The sequence below is a fragment of the Triturus cristatus genome, chromosome 1_2 (genome assembly GCF_964204655.1).
Source record: "Triturus cristatus chromosome 1_2, aTriCri1.1, whole genome shotgun sequence".
Taxonomy (NCBI): Eukaryota; Metazoa; Chordata; class Amphibia; order Caudata; family Salamandridae; genus Triturus; species Triturus cristatus.
The window spans coordinates 889,838,144-889,857,512 of NC_140580.1; the positions used below are offsets into that span (position 1 = coordinate 889,838,144).

The 19,369-nt window shown below is 46.0% G+C and overlaps 1 protein-coding gene across 1 annotated transcript in view; it reads right to left on the reverse strand.

Moving 5' to 3' along the window:
• The window catches only part of LOC146868232 (ATPase family AAA domain-containing protein 3-A), a 347,678-nt gene that overhangs the window by 31,191 nt on the left and 297,118 nt on the right, over positions 1–19,369 (reverse strand). The window contains exon 15 of the mRNA XM_085609537.1: positions 14,773–14,881. Coding sequence (XP_085465663.1) covers positions 14,773–14,881 — 109 coding nt within the window. The remainder of the gene's footprint in view (positions 1–14,772; positions 14,882–19,369) is intronic.

Sequence of the window (19,369 nt, forward strand, 5' to 3'; positions counted from 1 at the left end):
ATCAAGAAGAGTGACCTGGCACCCCCAGGCACCCCTGGGTATGAGAGTGAGATTCCATGACAGTGTAATACCCACATGCACCAAATAGATCGTGTCCTCTCCATATGATAAATACTTATTAACTGTTGCATAGATCTCCCTTCCCCCCATGCCCCATCAGTAGTTCAGTCAGGGCTACTGTTTCTTCTTGTACAGTGAGATTTGTAGTCATGCCTCTATAATGGGAAAGGCAAAACAACAAACACCAGAACGGAAAGATTTAAACCAGCTCAGAATAAGCTGCTCACTAGGGTATAGGGACAGACACCCTAGCCACAGTTTGTAAAAGCGGAACCACCCTACATTGTTTGTTTTTATCTTGCCTGTCTTATGTTTTTACCACTGGTAGACTTAACAAATTGCAAGTCCACTGGTGGCGCTCCATGAATATACTTGACAACTGAGTATAAAAAGAAGTCTCTTCTAATAAGGGAGTGCTCAGAGTGCACTCTGACCCATAGTCAGGCCCACTGGAATTATGAGTAAGGGTAGCAGAATATTATGTTGCAGGATTGACTAAATTATGCAGCAAGAAAAACCAATTATGCGGCATAACGTGGTACGTTGTTTAATAATATTGCTTTATTATTTGGTACTTTTTACACATGGTAATACTGTCTGTACACTGAAGCACATCTATCAACTGTCTGTTCTTAGATGGCAATGACAGAGGAACATGAAGAAATCTGCAATGAACAGCAAAACTGAAGGTGAAAGAAATATCCACTTATCTGTTAGGAAAAGAGCAGATCTCAGAGGACTCCCTTTGCACTTGAAGTATGGTAGAAATCTGAAGGATGACGGTCTCTCGGGTCATGTTCATAACAAGGATTATCTCTGACTGGTTCAAGTTTGGTTCTTTTCACATTCTATCACTAGGCTTCTTAACAGTGTGTTTAAAATCTAGGATTACATTAACATGGGTCTGCGAATGAGGTTACAACTGGATTCCTACCTCGACAACAGGGATAAGTTAGACATATGAATCTATGAAAGGTCCAATTCTGGAGAATTTTAAGAAAACATAAATCGCTCCACAAAACTTGCAGATAAATAATGTGTGAGAAAACTTGGTCACCGCCTACGACTACTCAGCCATCAACTGTTCACAAAATGGGGCTGCCATGCTTTGGATAAGTGAAGAGTTAATGCAAGGGAAGTTCTGCTGGAGGAGTCTATGCTGGGGGCAGGTGTGGGAAGACTTCTGATAGGCAGAGTATTATGCAAATATTACACTCCAGTACTGTACTGGAGTGTACACTCCGCATTTAAATGCCCATATTGTAGAGCACATTCCACTATAGCTTTTAATGACCAACCCATCCAGTGCAAAATCACAGTCTGTTAAAGTGCCCCAATGGCAAACAGAACATCCCTACAAAAAACATCTAGGATTCCATAATGACTCTGGAAGCGTACTTTCTACACTTTAAGGTCCCATATTTCCACACTACCTAAACTAACTGCAGGATGACATGATCCCCAAGCCGTCACCTATTACAAAACCCTCTTCACGCCACTACCTCCCAGGCTGTCACTGGTTAGAAAGGGGAGGTGAAGAATTTTTTTTTTTGGTAGGGGTGGTGGGATATCAGGAACTCCCAGAAACACGTCAACCAGATTTACCTACAATCTCATTGCTATAGAGAATATGCAAAATCCCAAATCTGATAATGGCATGTTTATAATGATGGTTTGTCCGGGCTGGAGACCGGCACTAATGTAGTTCTTCAATTGGTTTATACCGTTCACCCCATTTCACAGTGGAAAGTAGTAAAGCCATAATTGGGGTACAGTGAACCCCTCACACCTAAAAGCTCCAGTGCACCTGCTGCAGAAATAGCTAGACCCCAGCATTCAGGACCCTACTCCACTCTTTTGCCACTCCTCCTATCGAAACGGCATTTGGTGCTTACTTCAACCATAAAAAGAAAAGGGTGGGGCAAAGGGTGGCAAGGGGGAGGGGCGGGGGGACTAGGAGCAGCCTGCAGATAAAACAGCTTCAATTAGAGAGACACCAGGCCGGTCGATCAGCCGCTCTGCGCTCCAATCTTATTAACTCAATTGCCAGTTAACTGCAAATTGTTATTCGCTCGGCAGAAATAATCGCACGGCTTTTCCCGCAAAGTCATTTTCTGAAATTTGTCACGGTGTCTGGTGTAGGGGGGCTTGCGCGAGGCACCCCGCCTGCATCCTCTCTCCAGAGGTTTACGTTCCATTTAAAATACAAAAATACCTTCCATCGCCCTCTGGGTTGAAAGCCTCCTGAAGAAAGGACGGAGGCTGCAGGTCATGGGGTCGAAAGAGGGAGACCGTTCTAAAGTCACATGATGGGCTGCAGACGGTTGCCTTTGCTCCTGGCTGTGTTTTTCGCTCAGCACCCTGCCTGGAGGGAGATTGCCCCACTGCACACAATGCAAAACGTTGATGGCGGGAGGCACGTGACGCCCAGTTAAAGATGGGGTGCAAGGAGTGGCGCTTGAATCCTTCTGTGCGTTGCCTATCCATGCCGGCCCTGTGGAATGGTGTAGTCTCTTCTGGTGCCATGCAGTCATGCGCTGCGGTTATTATTGGCATCTCCCCAAGAATGAGGCAGAGATTTGCCTCCACGGGGCTTGAAACGACGCCTTTCTTGTCCTAGTAGAAGAGAGGGCCTGTATAGGGAGGCAGTGTTGGTGGAAGGGGGTGCCGGTGGCTGCATCTCCGAGGCAGCGTTGGTGAGGGTCTTCTGCATGCCTGCGGTATGTGTTTTGCTTGAAGTCTGCCTTATGCACGGTTTTGGTGGCACACATGGGCGGGGGAGGGTGGAGTCAGTATATTCAGTGGATACGGAGAGGGTATCACCACCCCGCGGACACAGTACAATGAATGTGCACTGCCTGGAGAGAGGAGTGGGGAATCTACATGCACATGGCGGATTGTTAGGAGGGGGGGGGGGGACCGCTGGATGAAAGAGTGCAGAGGCACCAGCTATGTTTTTGATGGGGTGGGTTCCCAACTTTCCATAGGGAAAATAATATCCGGCAGACAGCTCCGTGCCCATCTACTACTGCCACTCCCAAGAAACACTTAAAATATAGACCGACCCTACGAGCAAAACTAAATCCAGCTAATTAGTGTATAGGGAACTAGAAAGTTCTCCAACGCCCGCACCCGGCAGTATTCACTACAGAACGACTGACTTCCACAATGCAACGAAAACACAGCCCCACTTGACTCTCTTCCGAACCCATTGGGACCTCGGGCATGACCCCTCAACGATTCTCGTGCCATTATCCCCCAGATGGGGCATTTCTGGCGCTTCTTTCATGTCTCACATAAAATAACGGTTTCTGTCCTCTTGCTTCTCACAAACATTTTAGCTTGTTAACTAAACGTATTGGCCATTTGCAACTTAAATTAAATAGCAACCGCCCCAACGATTGTGTCAAAAATTAAAGAAAAAGAGTAGAAAAATGACAAGTTGTTTTTAAATAGCACTTGTAACTACAATCTTATACCTTGGTCGCACAGACTATACACTGCGGCGAGTCAACACTTGCCATCAATAATATAATTTAAATTGGAGTAGAATATTCTAGAATAACCACAGAGAAAACAAGCATTTGCAATGCAATACGTCTCGCATTAGGAAAGTTTGAGCTATTGGTATTGTAAATGCCCAATTTTGTATATATGTGTTGGTTTTGAAAATAGCTAAATTAATAGCTTTGTCATTTACAATTCCAGTCATTTTAACTTTCGCAAATGTGACACCCATAGCATTTGTAAGGCAATATGTGTTGTATTTACGTGACTTAGATGTATTGATATTACAAATAACAAAGGCTTTTAATTTTTTTAAATAATTAATACCTAAATAAAAGTTATTGTAATTTATAATGGCAATAGCTTAAACTTTTGTAAATAACTTTTGTGAAGATTATGTTTAGTGTATTTTATTGTGACGAAAATCCAAGTACAGAAGTAAAATATTAACATCTTTTTGTGACATTTGTAATAAAGCTTGAAACATTGAGAGAACATATTTGAACCAGTTGTTGAATGGTTGCACAGATTGATGCTGTGGTGGCGCTGAGTGATGTTGTGGTGGCGACGAGTGATGCTGTGGTGTTCAGTGATGCTGTGGTAGCGCATAGGGGGGTGAGGGGGTGTGCAGGTCGGTGAGCTGAATGCGTGTGCCAGTAGAAGGAGAGCGCGGTGCGCGCGCGCCACAGCATTTCCAGACCGCAACCTCCACGTGAAATTTGTTGATTTGTTAAATAAAATTACACAAAAAATAAGCACGAAAATACATAGCACAGACAAACATTGACCGAAAACCCAAAAAATGCTAAAAATGCATTTTGAAAACATTTTGTTCCTGTAACGTTTGTGACTTTTTTTTAAAGTGAAAATGCACCTACTGACATCGTACAAAATAGGGGGCAGTGTGTAAGAGGGTAGTGTGTGAGGGGGCATTGTATGAGGGCAAAGTGTGAGTGTGTAAGGGTGTGGGCTGTGTGTGTGTGTGCGGGGTGTAAGGGTGCAGTGTGTGTGGCCTAAAGTAGTGTAAGTGGGTAATGTGTGAGGGTGCAGAGTGTATAGATACAGTGTGTCAGTGGGGCAGTGTGAGGGGTGCAGAGTGTGAGGGGGTGCAGAGTGTGAGGGGGTGCAGAGTGTGAGGGGGTGCAGAGTGTGAGGGGGTGCAGAGTGTGAGGGGGTGCAGAGTGTGAGGGGTGGTGCAGTGTGTGAGCTGGCAGTTTGTGGTGGCTAATGTGTGTAGGGCATTGTGTGAGGTGGCATTTTGTGGGGTCTAATGTGTGTAGGGTCAGTGTGAGTGGTCTGTGTGGAGGGGTAAGTGTGAGTGGTCTGTGTGGAGGGGTAAGTGCGAGTGGTCTGTGTGGAGGGGTAAGTGTGAGTGGTATGTGTGAGGGGGGGCAGTGTTTGCAGAGTGCAGGGTGTGAGGGGGGTGCAGAGTGTGAGGGGGCAGTGTGTGTGGTCTGTGTGAGAGGAGGGAAGTGTGTGTGGTCTGCATGAGAGGGGGCAGTGTGTGGGCTGTGTGCGAGGGGGGCAGTGGGTGTGGTCTGTGTGCGAGGGGCCAGTGTATGTGAAGGACCAGTTGCAGGCGACTTGCGAGGGCAGACCTCAAGACACAGAGAGGTGCAACAGAATAAAAGTGCTGTTAGTGGAGAGAGTGAATGTAAGCAGGAAAGCAAAGAATGAAAGTCATACAAAAGCATACGTGTTTGGGTGCGTAAAGTAAAATAATGAAACACACATTCAAAAGTAACTAAATGTAAGAGATGAATGCAAAGCACAGAGGCAGGAGGTCAAGTAGTAAGTCACACAGAGCCGAGTTTCCGGATAAGTTGTGAGAAAGAGAAGGCGGGGCGGAACTACTCGGAAGGGGAGAGACGCTTGGGTGGAGAGGAGCCTGTGAGAACGCACTGCGGAGATCAAAGAAAAGGTTTGTGACCATATGGAGAGTGAGGGGGTGTGCAGCCTGGTGAGCTGAATGCGTGTGGAAACAGAGGGAGAGCGCGGCATGTGCGCGCCACAACATTTTCAGACTGCAACGTCCACGTGAACTTTGTTCATTTGTTAAATAAAGTTAAACAATAATTCTAATTTAAGCACAAAACACCTAGCACCAATTGACATTAACCGACGAAAAGAACCAAAAATCTACTGATGCGTTTTAGAAACACTTTGATCCTGTAACGTTTTTGTTTCTGTTAAAATTTAGAAAAGGCACCTACTGACATAGTATGAACTAGGCACTGTGTAAGAGGGCAGTGTGTGAGGGGGAATTGTATGAGGGCACAGTGTGAGTGTGTAAGGGTGCGGGCTGTGTGTGTGTGCGGGGTGTAAGGGTGCAGTGTGTGTGACCGAAAGTACTGTGAGTGGGTAATGTGTTAGAGCAGTGTATGTGGGGGCAGTGTGTCAAGGGGTCAGTGTGTGAGGAGGGGTCAGTGTGTGTGGTTTGTGTGAGAGGGGGTCAGTGTGTGTGGTTTGTGTGAGAGGGGGTCAGTGTGTGTGGTTTGTGTGAGAGGGGGGCAGTGTGTGTAGTCTGTGTGAGAGGGGGCAGTGTGTGTAGTCTGTGTGGGGGGGCAGTGTGTGTGGTCTGTGTGAGGGGGCAGTGTGAGTGGTCTGTGTGAGGGGGCAGTGTGTGTAGTCTGTGTGAGGGGGGCAGTGTGTGTGGTCTGTGTGGAGGGGTAAGTGTGTGGTCTGTGTGGAGGGGTAAGTGTGAGTGGTATGTGTGAGGGGGACAGTGTTTGTGGTCTGTGTGAGAGGGGGCAGTGTGTGTAGTCTGTGTGAGGGGGCATTGTGTGTGGTCTGTGTGAGAGGGGGCAGTGTTGGTTAGTAAACTGTATTTCTATTTTCTTTAAAGGCTTTATTAGTATTGACAAAAAATACACAATCTGACACTGGCTCACGTAAATGACTGCAGTGCCTTGGAAGTAAACTGTATTCTTATTTATTTGAGGGGGTGCAGAGTGTGAGGGGGCTAATGTGTTTAGGGCAGTGTGTGAGTTGGCATTTTGTGGGATCTAATGTGTGTAGGGTAGTGTGTGAGGTGGCAGTTTGGGGGTCTAATGTGTGTAGGGCAGTGTGTGAGGTGGCATTTTGTGTGGTCTAATGTGTGTAGGGCATTGTGTGAGGCAAAACATAATAAAAGGATAAAAGTGCTGTTTGTAGAGAGAGTGATTTTTTGTTTGTTTTGCATGAGAATGTAAGCAGGAAACTCAGACAAAAGCATACATGTTTGGATGCGTAAAGCAGAACACAGAGGCTGGAAACTATTGAAGATGAGGGCAGACAGCAAAACACAGAGAGGTGAGACAGGATAAAAGTGCTGTTTGTGGAGAGAGTGATTTTTTTTTCACCTACAAATGTAAGTAGGAAAGGAAACAATGAACGTGTTTGGGTGCGTAAAGTTGAATTTAAAAAAAAACATTCAAAGTAAATAAATATAATAGACGCATGCAAAACTCATAGGCACGAGGTCAAGTAGTCAGTCGCACAAAGCCGAAAATCAGAAAAAGATGTGAGAAAGAAAAGGCGGAGGGGAACTACATGGAAGAGGAGAGACGCGTGGGCGGTTAAAAAAAAAAACACATTCAAAGTAAATAAATATAATAGACGCATGCAAAACTCATAGGCACGAGGTCAAGTAGTCAGTCACACAAAGCCCCCAAAAAAATAAAAAATGCGAGAAAGAGAAGGCGGGGTGGAACTACACGGAAGGGGAGAGACGCGTGGGCGGAGAGGAGCCTGTGAGAACGCGCGGCGGAGATCAAAGAAAAGGCGTGCGACCATATGGAGAGTGAGGGGGTGTGCAGCCTGGTGAGCTGAATGCGTGTGACAGAGGGAGAGCGCGGCGCACGCGCTCGAAGTGTCTGGTAGAAAATGGAAGCTGTAAAGAATGCGCATGGTTGTGGCAGTTGTTGACAATGCGCGTGATTGTGTTCACATGAACTGTACGCGATCCACAGCTAGGTAGACTTTTGGGACTGCTTACTATAATCTCGCCTATCCATCCCTGCGGGATACAATAGGCGAGACCTAAAAATGCAGGATGAAATGTATAGTGGTGACAGGGACTACTGCATTTGTAATTAAAATACCTATTTAAAAATGTGAGACTTGCAGACTTCAGGAAAGTGCCTGGTAACAGCGTGGTGACAGACATTTGATAGAGCTAATCTCTTTTCACTAGGACAGCGCCTTGGCTATGCAAACTGGGGCTCACTAAAAGGTTTACAGTAATAATTGTGAAATTTGGCACAGCGTGTTTTGATTTTTTTGTTAGGTTAACCATCAGATAGATATATATAGTTCTAATCCTAGTTCCCCTGTGGCTGTGTTCACATTTGTAATGGTCTGAAGCGTAAACGCAGAGGCGAGCACTTATTTGTGTTTACAGCATGAAGTGCGCCTGGAGACCGGCCGTCTGGGTGCTGTATGATTTGTAATCTAGCATAAACTGCGGATGGTGACAGGCCCTCTTTTTTACTATATCGTGAACTGCGCCTGGAGACCAGTCATCTGGGCACTGGCAGTACACTTAAATGGCGCAAGAGGAGAAAAAAAAGACACAAATTCGCGTATCTGGATGGATGTAGTGGGGAGGGACAGTCCAGTGAAAGATAACAGACACTCCCGAATATTCAGTGCTCGAGCACCTGCCAGTAAGGCCCGTTTGTCGTAGGCCCTTGCCCAACCCATCCGCCAATGTGTGACTTTAGTTAACTTTTCAAGAATTTTATGTATAGTATAAGGTTCCGTTGTGTTCCCGCTTTACACCCTGAGATGTGTAATTTGGGGAGCGTTAAAGCGTTTGAACTAGCGGGGTACATGGTTACGGGATGTCGAAAAGGAGGGAACAATTACCAGGTTTCCTTGGATTTACTTTAGTCAACGGAAACAAATTGAGATTTCTAAATTTTACCGAAATAGCCTATCAGTTGTAGGAATACCTACGTGTGGTGAGCAGCCGTTGAGCTGGGCGTGGAAATGTCAACTAATTGCCCCGTCTTTAAATAGCACTTAACTAATTTGACTATTCGGGTTTCTAAGATCATCCAATACCTACAGATAATGGAACTGTTGTACAGGATCACACAACGAGCCCAAACGGCGGAGCCGGGATTACCTGCATAAACATAGACCTGAAATTAGTATTAGTAGCGCCCACAACACTTCGAAACTGCGTGACTGGCAGGAAGCTGTGTTTTTTAAAAAAAACGTAAGTAGGATGTAGAGATTAGACATGTGATTTCGCATACCCTGGTTTCAAAACCTCTGTCGAAATGCACACGTTATAATACATACAGCACTTGTTATCATAGTTTGTCAGTTTCTAAGCGCTGTAAACCACGGGCATTACTATTACCCAATTCAACGCTATTGATTATATCGACCTCTGGAGGATGAACGGCTCAGATGGTCTTGTGAGCTGTAGGTCTCTTATGCACAGATGTAACCTCAAGACACCTGCTGCCGGTCTGGGAAGCCTGGGAGAGATCTGAGGGGACATATCCTGGTCTCGGACAGGAGTCCGGTTTAGTGACCAGCTGTGCCTGGGCTGTGTGCATTTTGTCCAGCAAATTCAGATTTAACAGTTTTCAATTAGCGCCACTAAAAACATGTTGAGGAACATCAGGAATGGACCCCCTCAAAAGTGCTCGTAGCACAAATAAAGCTTTGCCTCACAGAAGTGCAAAAGGATATTATTAGTTTTTGGGGCATAACAGATGCGAGAGCCAAGCCTTCTTGGGAGACAGTCTTGGCTAATACCAGAGCAGATGTGAGTGGTCCTATCCCGGACATCCAGTAGGTTTTTAGACTGTAAAATACCAGGGATTGCCTGTCAGATCTCGACAGCAGACACATTAACCCAGTGAGCTGTTCGATTTGGCGTATTAAAGAAAGTACGATCGATTAAACAAAATGGCTCAACAATCAATCAACCAATTATGTGGGCCCGTGATGTTTACATGCGGACTCTGAAGAAGCGTCTGTGCCGTTTCTCGGAACGCAGTGCTAAGACACAAAGGCTCCATCTGCTCCAAGAAGATGAAGGATGGCAGTAAAGCCATTAATACAAACTTGTATTTTAAATAACTTGGTTTATAAGTCAAGCGGTTGAACGCAAACTCCCCACCTCCTTCACTATTAGCGAGCTATTCTTTCTCACGCTCGTTTTTTTCCGCCTGACGAATGACAACTCCCAAAGCAAACAAGTGCCAAGTGTTCGATTAAAACATGGAAAGATACAAGCAATGCTGAATGTAGTAATTCCACGCACTAGCGAGGAGTTCATATAAAACAAGCTTTGGCACCGCGGCCGCGAAAGTGAAAGTGATCTCGATCGCGTGCTGCGGAGGAAAGAAACATGGCGCTGCGCGCGTGCACGTTCACGTGCACTGAAGCTTTAGGCCACGGCAGCACTTTGAAATTCCCAACTATAAAATGTCTCTCCGAGCCAGCGCAAGCGCTGGGGCTCAGCGAGACCTAAAAATGCGATGCTCCTAGAAGAGGGAAACCGCGGAGGTCTGACCCTAGAGACCATACCCAGGTAAGCAGAATACGACACATGAACCTCATCGGCTATTTACATTCTAGTCTACGTATAAAACATACCCGGGCAACACGCTCACGACATGCGTCACACTCTCGACGCGTGGTTTGCCGCGCCGGACGTCTCTGAACCCTGAGATCAGTTAGAACTATCACGCGGGCGTCGTTTCCCACTCCCTGAAATACTGTGAATAGCACTCACGAGGGATAGGGATTCGCCGTAAAACTACTCTGCTCTTCGAATAATTCCACTTGGCCAACCTTCTGCACCAGAAAATTAAATGATATCACGGTCAAGCCAAAACACAGGCAACACAGTAATCACTGCCAACTGAAGCTTTGTCGTTATTCTTAAATATGGGGCTCGTGTCATTTTGATGCCTCAGTATAACAGCTGCCCACACAGCACAGTGACAGGCCGTGCCATAGGGGTCCAATAACATAGGGACCTTGAATTTTTTTAGAGCAAACCAAGGACAGTATATTGATAAATATGGAATCCACGATTTAGGCACCGCAAGTACTCACTGCCAGTGTAAACGAGACGAGGGTATAATAAATGCACGCGAGCACAAATAATCTGTAAATTAAGCCTCCTCTCCTTCACGAACAAAAATGTCTAAAATAGTAAGAGATTCACCCCATCTGGCTCTGTTTACGTTTAACAAGTTGTAATGTACTTGCTCAATGACACACACACACAAAAAAAAGTTATTTTGTCGGTACGCCTTACTGAAATGATTAAAAATGCAAGTATGTTATGTGATTTCTCAAATGCTTGTGTTATAACTTCGATATGAACATTGATTCAACTTGCCACACATGACGTGTGAAACGAAATATAGAATATACGTGTACAGGCACTCATTGATTCACTTTTCCCTGGTTTATTCTCTCCCCGTGTTCTCACAGACTGATCAGGTCATCTGTACTCTTCTGCAGATCGACGGCCTCTGATCTCCAGATGCGAGCCCCACCCAGAGTGGATGTGTTCATCACCACTGTGAGTAGGGAATAGAAAGACTTCTCTCAAGGCTCTCCTCTGATGCCCATCAGTTCAAATAATCTGCGGTATCGCTTGAGATCAGAATGGAATCTGCCAGATGTTCCTGATTTTGGAACCACTGCCTGCAGAGGCACCAACGGAGGGCGTGGGCCTGTGTGTGTCTGTATAGGATCTGGAGGATGCAATAAGGCAACAGACTGTCAGGACTGGAACCCATGCTCCCAGCGGAAACATCAGAATCATATCTCGAATGTCCCAATCTTCTGAGAAGGAGGGAAAGTTTGGCGCAATTACTGCACCCTATGAAAAAGAGGAGCTAGGAGGGCTCCAGGTGAGACTTGAGCAGATTGACTGAAAACTCAAAACTGAAGAACAGTGAATTGGTTAACTGCCGGTGGAGCAACATCATATGCGGCAAGCTGTATTTGAGCAGCCAGTCGTCCTGGTATGGGAACACCGCAATCGCCAACATCTTGAGATGGGCCAAAGCCAATCAGAAGGAAAGGACAGCAAATTGGTAATGAGCAGAACCCATCATCGAGGTACTTCCTGTGTGAATGCAGGATCGACAATCCTGAAAATCAAGGAGTACCATCCAATCTTTACATCCAGTGCTAGCAAAACCTGAGCAAGGGACAGCATCCAGAACTTCTACTTGAATGGGTGCCAGTTCAGGATCCTGAAGTCTAGGATCGGACAAAGACAGATGACTTTCTTGAGAATCAGCAAGTACTGAAAGCAGCACCACTGCCCAATTTCCTGCTCTGGCACCAACTTAACTGCTACAGGATCTGAAGATGGTCTCTATGGCCTCTTGGGGAAAAAGAGTGATTGGGGGAATTGTGGGTAGGGTGGGCGAGTCCTTCTGTGAGGGAAAGTTCTACCCTTTCTCTACAATTGTAGGCCCAATGGTCAGAAGTATTGGCCTGCCAGGCTTGTAGAAAAGAGGACAACCGTCCTCCCACCAGCACCATGTGCTCATTCACAGAGATACTACTAAGGCTTCCCTGGCAGAGCAGGGGTAACGAAGTAGGAGGAAGAAGTTTGGACCGGTTAGCAGTGTCCCTTGCCTGTACCATTGTACTGACGGGTGCAGGGGTCCATTGCTGTTGGCCATCTGGTGTAGATTTTCTCAGTCTGTATTGAAAGCCTCTGCAAAAAGAGTGAACATCCTTTGTGGCCAGCTGAAGCCCAAGAGATCTTGCTATTATCTCGGCCTTCCTTCAAGCATTAAAGCACCGAGTCTGCCTTTTATTCAAAAAGCTGCTAACACGTTAAAAGATAAATCCATTAAAGATTCTACACATCTGCAGAGAAACCTATCGAGCACACGCACGCATGCCTTTTGAGGATCACAGACAAGCCCATGATCTTGGCAAACAGTTCATGATGTGGAAGGAAACATCCTACCCACCAGAGACTACTTCTGCAAAATGCCCCATAAAGCATTCTGATAGATTAGTCATTAGTGCTCTCATGTCCACAAGGAGGAGGGAGTAGCAGCCCAAAAGACAAGTGGCATTCAGTGTATGCAACGCTATGCTGCCTGCAGAAAAAGTATTTCTCCCCATGACTTCCAATGTTTTCGACACCATGTCAGGGGGGCGAGTAGGAAAGGCTCTGAGGTTCAATTTTGTGATGGGGAAAGCTTGAACCATTAAAACGCTCAAGAGTGGTATACAGTTATAAGTAGGCCAGATCTCGAAGGGATGGTCTGCAGCATCATGCTATTGTTCGCATGAACATCAGGTGTGATGGTAGCTTAGTTCACAGGTCTTTAACTGCCTCAACAATGGCCTCATTAAAAGGTAACAGGGGATTCACCGTGGTGGCAGTTAGCAGTAGGACGTCAGTCAAGATGAATGGCTGATATTCCACAAAAGAAGAGGAAGACTTAGCAATTCAGGTTCTTCCTTAAGCACTGGAACAAAACAAGCAACCTATGAAGGAGCTGGGCCAGGCACTAGGTAAATCTTGAGGTCATGACATACCTAAACCACTGGTGCTCTAAAGAGCCAGCAGACATGAAGAATGAAAGGAAGGCACAGGGTCTGTGTCATTAGGCCATCTGGGACTTTTGGCCTGCATTTGCTCCAAAGAGATCATGTATATTGTCCCTATATTGTCTGTAGGCACTAGCTCCTTCTCTCTCGAACTGACCTTCTAAGAAGCACTGAGCCACTCTTGGAGATCTCATCCTCTTCCCAGAGTGTCCATGAAAAGGATGGGGTGGTTGGGAGACCTAGGGGCACCACTACTTGTAGTGGAGCCGCAGACTGAGCCACAGGTAGCATCAGCAGTGAAGCGAGCAGCTTTGACAAGGGACATCTATGGAGGTGGGAGCGGGGTTACCTGAGAAACCATACGACTCTAAAGGCTGGGCTCCAAATGGAGTACCATGGGGACAACAGGTACATCAGATGGGACTGCTGCTCTCCTGAACATGTTGGACATAACCTGGTGAATGGAGATTGAATCTGTACTCAGCGTCTGGAATTCTGGTTAAGCCTCATCAATCTTGATACTGGAAGAGGCAGTGTCAGCAATGGATCTGGGGAAGCCGACAAAGCCTGAGGAGACAATGCTACTAATTCCGGCTTTAGAAAGGAGGGTGCCAGGGGAGAAGTCAGAAGAGGTGACTTCGATTTTGATCTCTTGGGAGAAGATTATATCTACTTCTTTTTTTAAGGAATCTCCTCCCCTTCCCTCGAAGATTTGGAAGAAGGGAAAGAATGAGAAAGTGACCCAGATCTTGATCTGATTTTTGACCTCGACCATCTACAACCTGTATGATCATCTCTGGCATGGGCCATGAAAAGCTTGGCTTCTTGCTCGTTAATGGCCTTGGGGTTCACGCAGTGGCAGAGGTCACACAATGATAAATCGTCTCTCGAGTCAAGACACCAACAGTTATTGTGCGGTTCAGTGATAAACATTTGTCCATCCAACCTATGGCAGGGTTTAGACTAACATTTTTGGAACAGAACTTTCTATACAACTACAACAGAATAATTTAAAGGGCAAATATTTTGGCATCTCAGAGTTAAGTGGAGATGCTCAGGACTGGCATCAAAAGGAGCAGAAAAAAAGGAACGGATGTCAGGGTACTTGGGTGGGCAAAATATGGCTCCAGTGACATCACCACAACCCCGTTTCTGGAGGACAGTCAGAGTCAGCACCCCCTACCCAAGAATAAAAATATGATAATTTGTTCTTTTTTTGTACATATCGAAATGTCTATTAATTGTGAATAGTTTATAACACCTGAGCACATGTATTTTTTTTTTTTTTACACCTTTCAGCACTCATTTACAATTCACTTGTTTGTACTTTTGCCACTTTCTTCAGTCAATTTATATAGTCAACTGTGTATCAATAATCAAGTAATACCATAAGTTAATTGTTACCTAAACTATGTTGTTCATAATGAAACCAAGTTTTCCATTGTTATTAGTAATGCCTGATGAAACGGAGTCAGCAGGAATCCTAGGTGAAAGGAATAATACCAATGACATCCTCTCACCGAAGAGGCAATAGCACTGACCGCTACCACAATCTGGCATCGTCAGCAGCAGTCTCCACAATAGTGGACCTATAGAGTTTAGGAAAAAAACAAACTCAAGCCCACAACGGTGTAGATGTTTTTATGTTAAACAATTTACCTGCCAAGCAACACCAAGTTTGGAGATTTCACGGCCAGACATGCCCTCAGTCACCTTCGCCAACTCTGAACACTTCTTGCTGTAGTCAAACTGAGCGAGCTTCAGTCGTCTTTAAAATAGAATAAACAATATTAAACACACGTGGAACAAGAGCTAACACAGCACACCTTATTTTGAAGAAAAGGAAAAAGTAAGGAGATTGTTAATCAAACAGAGATTCCTTGATAAACTCTGTGAGCAGCAACGCCATAGAAAGCCCGGACCTGTAAGCATCTGTTCGTAGCGTGTAGTGCTGTAGATTCACTTGCTCTGAATACTGCTGTCATCTAGTGTTGGACACGGACGTTTGCAACTTTTGGTTCGAAGAAGTCTTTAGTCACAAGGTACAGCAGCTCCACTATTAACTGGCAATGCGCATGGGCATCCATGACTAGATTGTTTTTCGGGGTGAGGGTAGTGATGGAGCAGTGTAGGACATTTAGATGAACATGCGTTAAAGTGTATAAAGAAAACAATTTACAGCAACCTCTAGCTCCAGGGGAGGCAGGTTGGAGCATGTGAATCTACAGCACCTCACGCAAATATTCGGTTCATTGCGTGTGGGTGCTCCCTTAGGTGGTGGTCAGGTAGTGTATAGTACATATGCTTGAACAAAGTTCTTAGAACTGTTTGACCAACTCTAGCCTGCTGGTGAGTTAGGACATCCATACAGTCGTGTTTAGGAAATGTGTGTGGAGTGGAATGCTTTGCAAATGACAGCTATAATAATTATGTTACTTAGGAAAGCCTTAGCGGTTCTTTTCTTATGGACCGAATGTCATCTGGGCCTAGCAGGCAACATTCTCTTGGCTTGGAGGTAGCAGTTTTGGATGCACTTTACAATCCACCTGGCCTTACCCGCTTTCAATAGACTATCTTTATGAGGTTTCATAACTTGAGTTTTGTGGAAAATCTTGGTTCTGTCAATTTAGGACATAAGGGAGCACTTTACATTACGGGTGTGAAACGCCCTTTCTACAACTAAGTCTGGTTGAGGGAATAAGACAAGGATCTCAATAATCTGGTTGAGGTGGATATAGCTTTGGGGAGAAATTTGGGGGTGGTCCTAAGGACAACTGTCATAATGGACCTGAAAGAAAGGCTCTAAGGTAAGCACTGTAGATAGCAAACAAGTTTTAAAGATGTGATGATGACCAGGAAGGCTACCTCCCAAGTAACAAACTGTAAAGGGCATGAGTGCTGAGGCTTAAAAGGAGGGTCCATATATCTAGTCACAACTACATTGAGGTTCCAGACTGGAGCAAGAGTAACTATAGGTGGGATGTCCTGTTTGAGACCCACCATGAAAGCCTTGATAACAAGAATCCTAAATAAAGACAAGTGTTACGCTTTTTTACATTTAAGCTGCAGTGGCGGCAAATGGAAGACATATGCTAAATGTAACTTCGGTAAGTTCATGAATTACAGGGAAAGAAGATGCGGGTGCTGGGAAATACAGTAATAAACAACACATTTCCACTTGGCAGAGTAACAGGTGTGCATAGTGGGCCTGAGTGCTTCTTGAGAATGTCCATGGAATCTTGAGGAGGATTCAGATAACCGAACTCTAGGACCTCAGGAGCCAAACTGCTAGACTGAGCTACCTAGGGTCTGGGTGTCTGATCTTGCATTGGTCCTGCATGAGAAGCCCCAGGATGTTGGGGAGCTTCTCGGAGGGTACTACAGACATCTCTAGAATGGTCGAGAAGTAGGTTTGTCTGGCCTATGTGGGAGCCAGTGGGAAGAGGGAGGGTTGCCAAAGCTTTCTGACCATAAATGTATGCAGCAGGAGAAATGGAGTAGTGTAGGATAAGACCTCTGACCAATTCATTGACAGAGCACTGCCTATGGGTTGGGAGGGGTGGAAACTCGGAGAAGTTTGACATTTTGCACTGTGCTTGGTGGCAAAGAGTTTGACTTTGTGGGACCCCCAAACAATGACAGTATGGGAGTAGAACGACGTACGGGTGGAGTTCTCACTCATGCATTAGCTGCTGCATCCTGCCGAGCAGGTCTGCAAAGATATTGTCTACTTCCAGGGGATAACCACCAGTAGGTGTATCCAATGCTGAATAACCCAACACTCAGTGCATTATTGAAGACCACAGTGGGGAGTGAGTATCGCCCTGTTGCTGTAGGCAATTCATTGCGGTCAATATGGTCCGACTTTATGAGGACCACTTTGTGTTGGATAACAAGGAGAAAGGCTCAGAGAGCTAGCTGGAAAGCCAGAAACTCTAGGTGATTGATGTGTAAGCCCTGCTAATGCGCGGACCAGAAGCCCTGAACGGTCAGATCTTGGGGATGTGCTCCTCAACCTGAAAGTGAGGTGTTCGTGGTAACAGTTACTTGTGGAAAGGAGTCAATGAAGTGCGGGCCCTACAACAGGTTGTTCCACCACTGCAAAAAGTAATAGGTGGTGGCCCATACCAACACAGGATCTTCCCAGTGACCTTCCACCTGAAGAGGACGCATGTGCAGTTGGTATGAGGGACTAAGGCTAAACAGGAAGCCATCATCCCCAGGAGATTTATTACTGTTCTGATTGTTAGATGACAAGCCTGAAAAAGAGACAGTAACTGCTGGGAAGCTTGCACCATTGTTGGCTGGGGTAGGTCTTGCTGGTGATGGAGTTGAGTAGCCCCTAAAAAGTGCTGAATATGAAGGGGGTTGGAGATGGGATCTGGCAGCATATATGGTAAAATACCAATCTGTGGAGGATAGAAATGGTGGTCCGAGTATGCACCAGACACTGTTTGCCTGCACCCTTGATCAACCAACCACCAAGATAGTGGACACATGGATATCCCTACTTCAGAGATGGGTGTCCAGCATAGCTAGGCATTTAGTGAACCCCATTGGGGCTGTGGTCACTACATAATGGCAAAACATTTAACTGATAATGTTGACCACTTACCACAAAGTGTATTTTGCGGTGATAAGGATAGATGGGTATGTGAAAGTAGGTGCCCAAGGTCCAGTATGGGTCTTGGGGACCAGTCGTTTTTGGGGATGAGAAAGTATTGGGAGTACACCCCTTTGTCGTGGTGCTGAAGTGGAACTGGCTATATGGCACCTTCAGAATGATTTCCTGAAACTGCTCTTGAAGAACGTGCTGGTCTGAGGGTGTATTTGTGGTATGGGGTGTTTGGTGGGTTGAGGTGAGCTTAATGCAATACAAGTGTTCTCTGATGGACAAAACCCACATATCGTCGGAGATCTCTTCCCAGTAGGGAAGAAACCCCTCAAATCTCCTCCCAACAGGTATCTTGTGGTCAGGGGGATTAGGGGCAAGTCACTGTCTCGAGGTAGAGGGCCCCTTGGAGGGAGTGCCGCTGCCTTTGGAGTTGTTACCCTGGAAGGAACCCTGTGTTTAGACTTTGCCCCCTTGCTGGTGGTAGACCTACTGCTGGACTGACTGGACTGGGATTAGTCAGGGGAGTTGGTGTTGGGAGTGCCTCTATCCTGTTGTCTCTGAAAGCAGCCCCTGGCTTATGGTGTCACTCCGGCATTAGCGTGCTATAGCCTTCTTAAATTTCTCTAGCATCTCATTAACCTGTGATACTGACAAGTATTCCCCATTGAAAGGCAAGTTGATGAGATGCAGCAGGACTTCTGGTTTGGAGCCAGAGAAGGGTAACCAGGAGTGGTGGCGTAACATAATAGAGGTATTAAGCCCCAGTAGCAAAAGTGGTGGCTACATCCAGAGCACAACGGATAGTGGCATTACAGAGGAGTTTCCTCTCCATCACCATCTCCTCGCCACTTTTCCTGTGTTCTGTGTGGAGGTGCTGGAGCAACTTGCCAGTGATTTGCAGCACCTACCGTCACCCTCTTCCCATGTAATCAACGTGCTTACTCCCTTTGACCGGAGGCATCACATGTGCTGCTGCCTGCAGGAGGTGGCATTTAAGAGGGAGTCTGGGAAGACATGCCCTTAATGTACAAGGGTTTGGAGGAAAAAGGTTTATATTTCTCCTCTATCCTGGGTGCGTCAACACAGGAGTTAATTTGCTCCCTGAAAGCCTCTGGGTCGGCCTTGGGTATTCTCCTGACATGGGAAGAAAGGGGAGTGAATGCTCGGCCCTAGATAGGATCTCTACTAAGTCATCCTATTTGGGAGTGGTGTTCATATCATCCCTTGCGATAGGCTGCAGCCCGTTGAAAGACACCATGATAGGCAGTAGTGTCCTCTAGAGAATCCCTGACCGAGAAAGGTTCAAGGCCGGGGTCCCCGGGAGCTGTACTTTGTAGTCTTCCCAGACGTCGTAAGTGGAATGTGGGCAAATCAGTGTATCAAAGTCATCTATCGGGGAATACGGACTGAGACTGCCCAAGTCTGAAAAGGACTGTGGTGACCCTTGAGGGGAGGAAGTAAGAGGGGATGTTGTTGTCGGATGTCTGGATGGAGGTGGAAGGACGGTGGTCTTGTCAATGAGGACCTCCTTGATTACAAGAACCGATAGTTCTGAAGAAGGACCACACCCAGGAGTATCCTTAAAGGCAAACCTGATTTTCTTGGGCACTGCTGCGCCAGGGACAGTACAAATCTACCCCT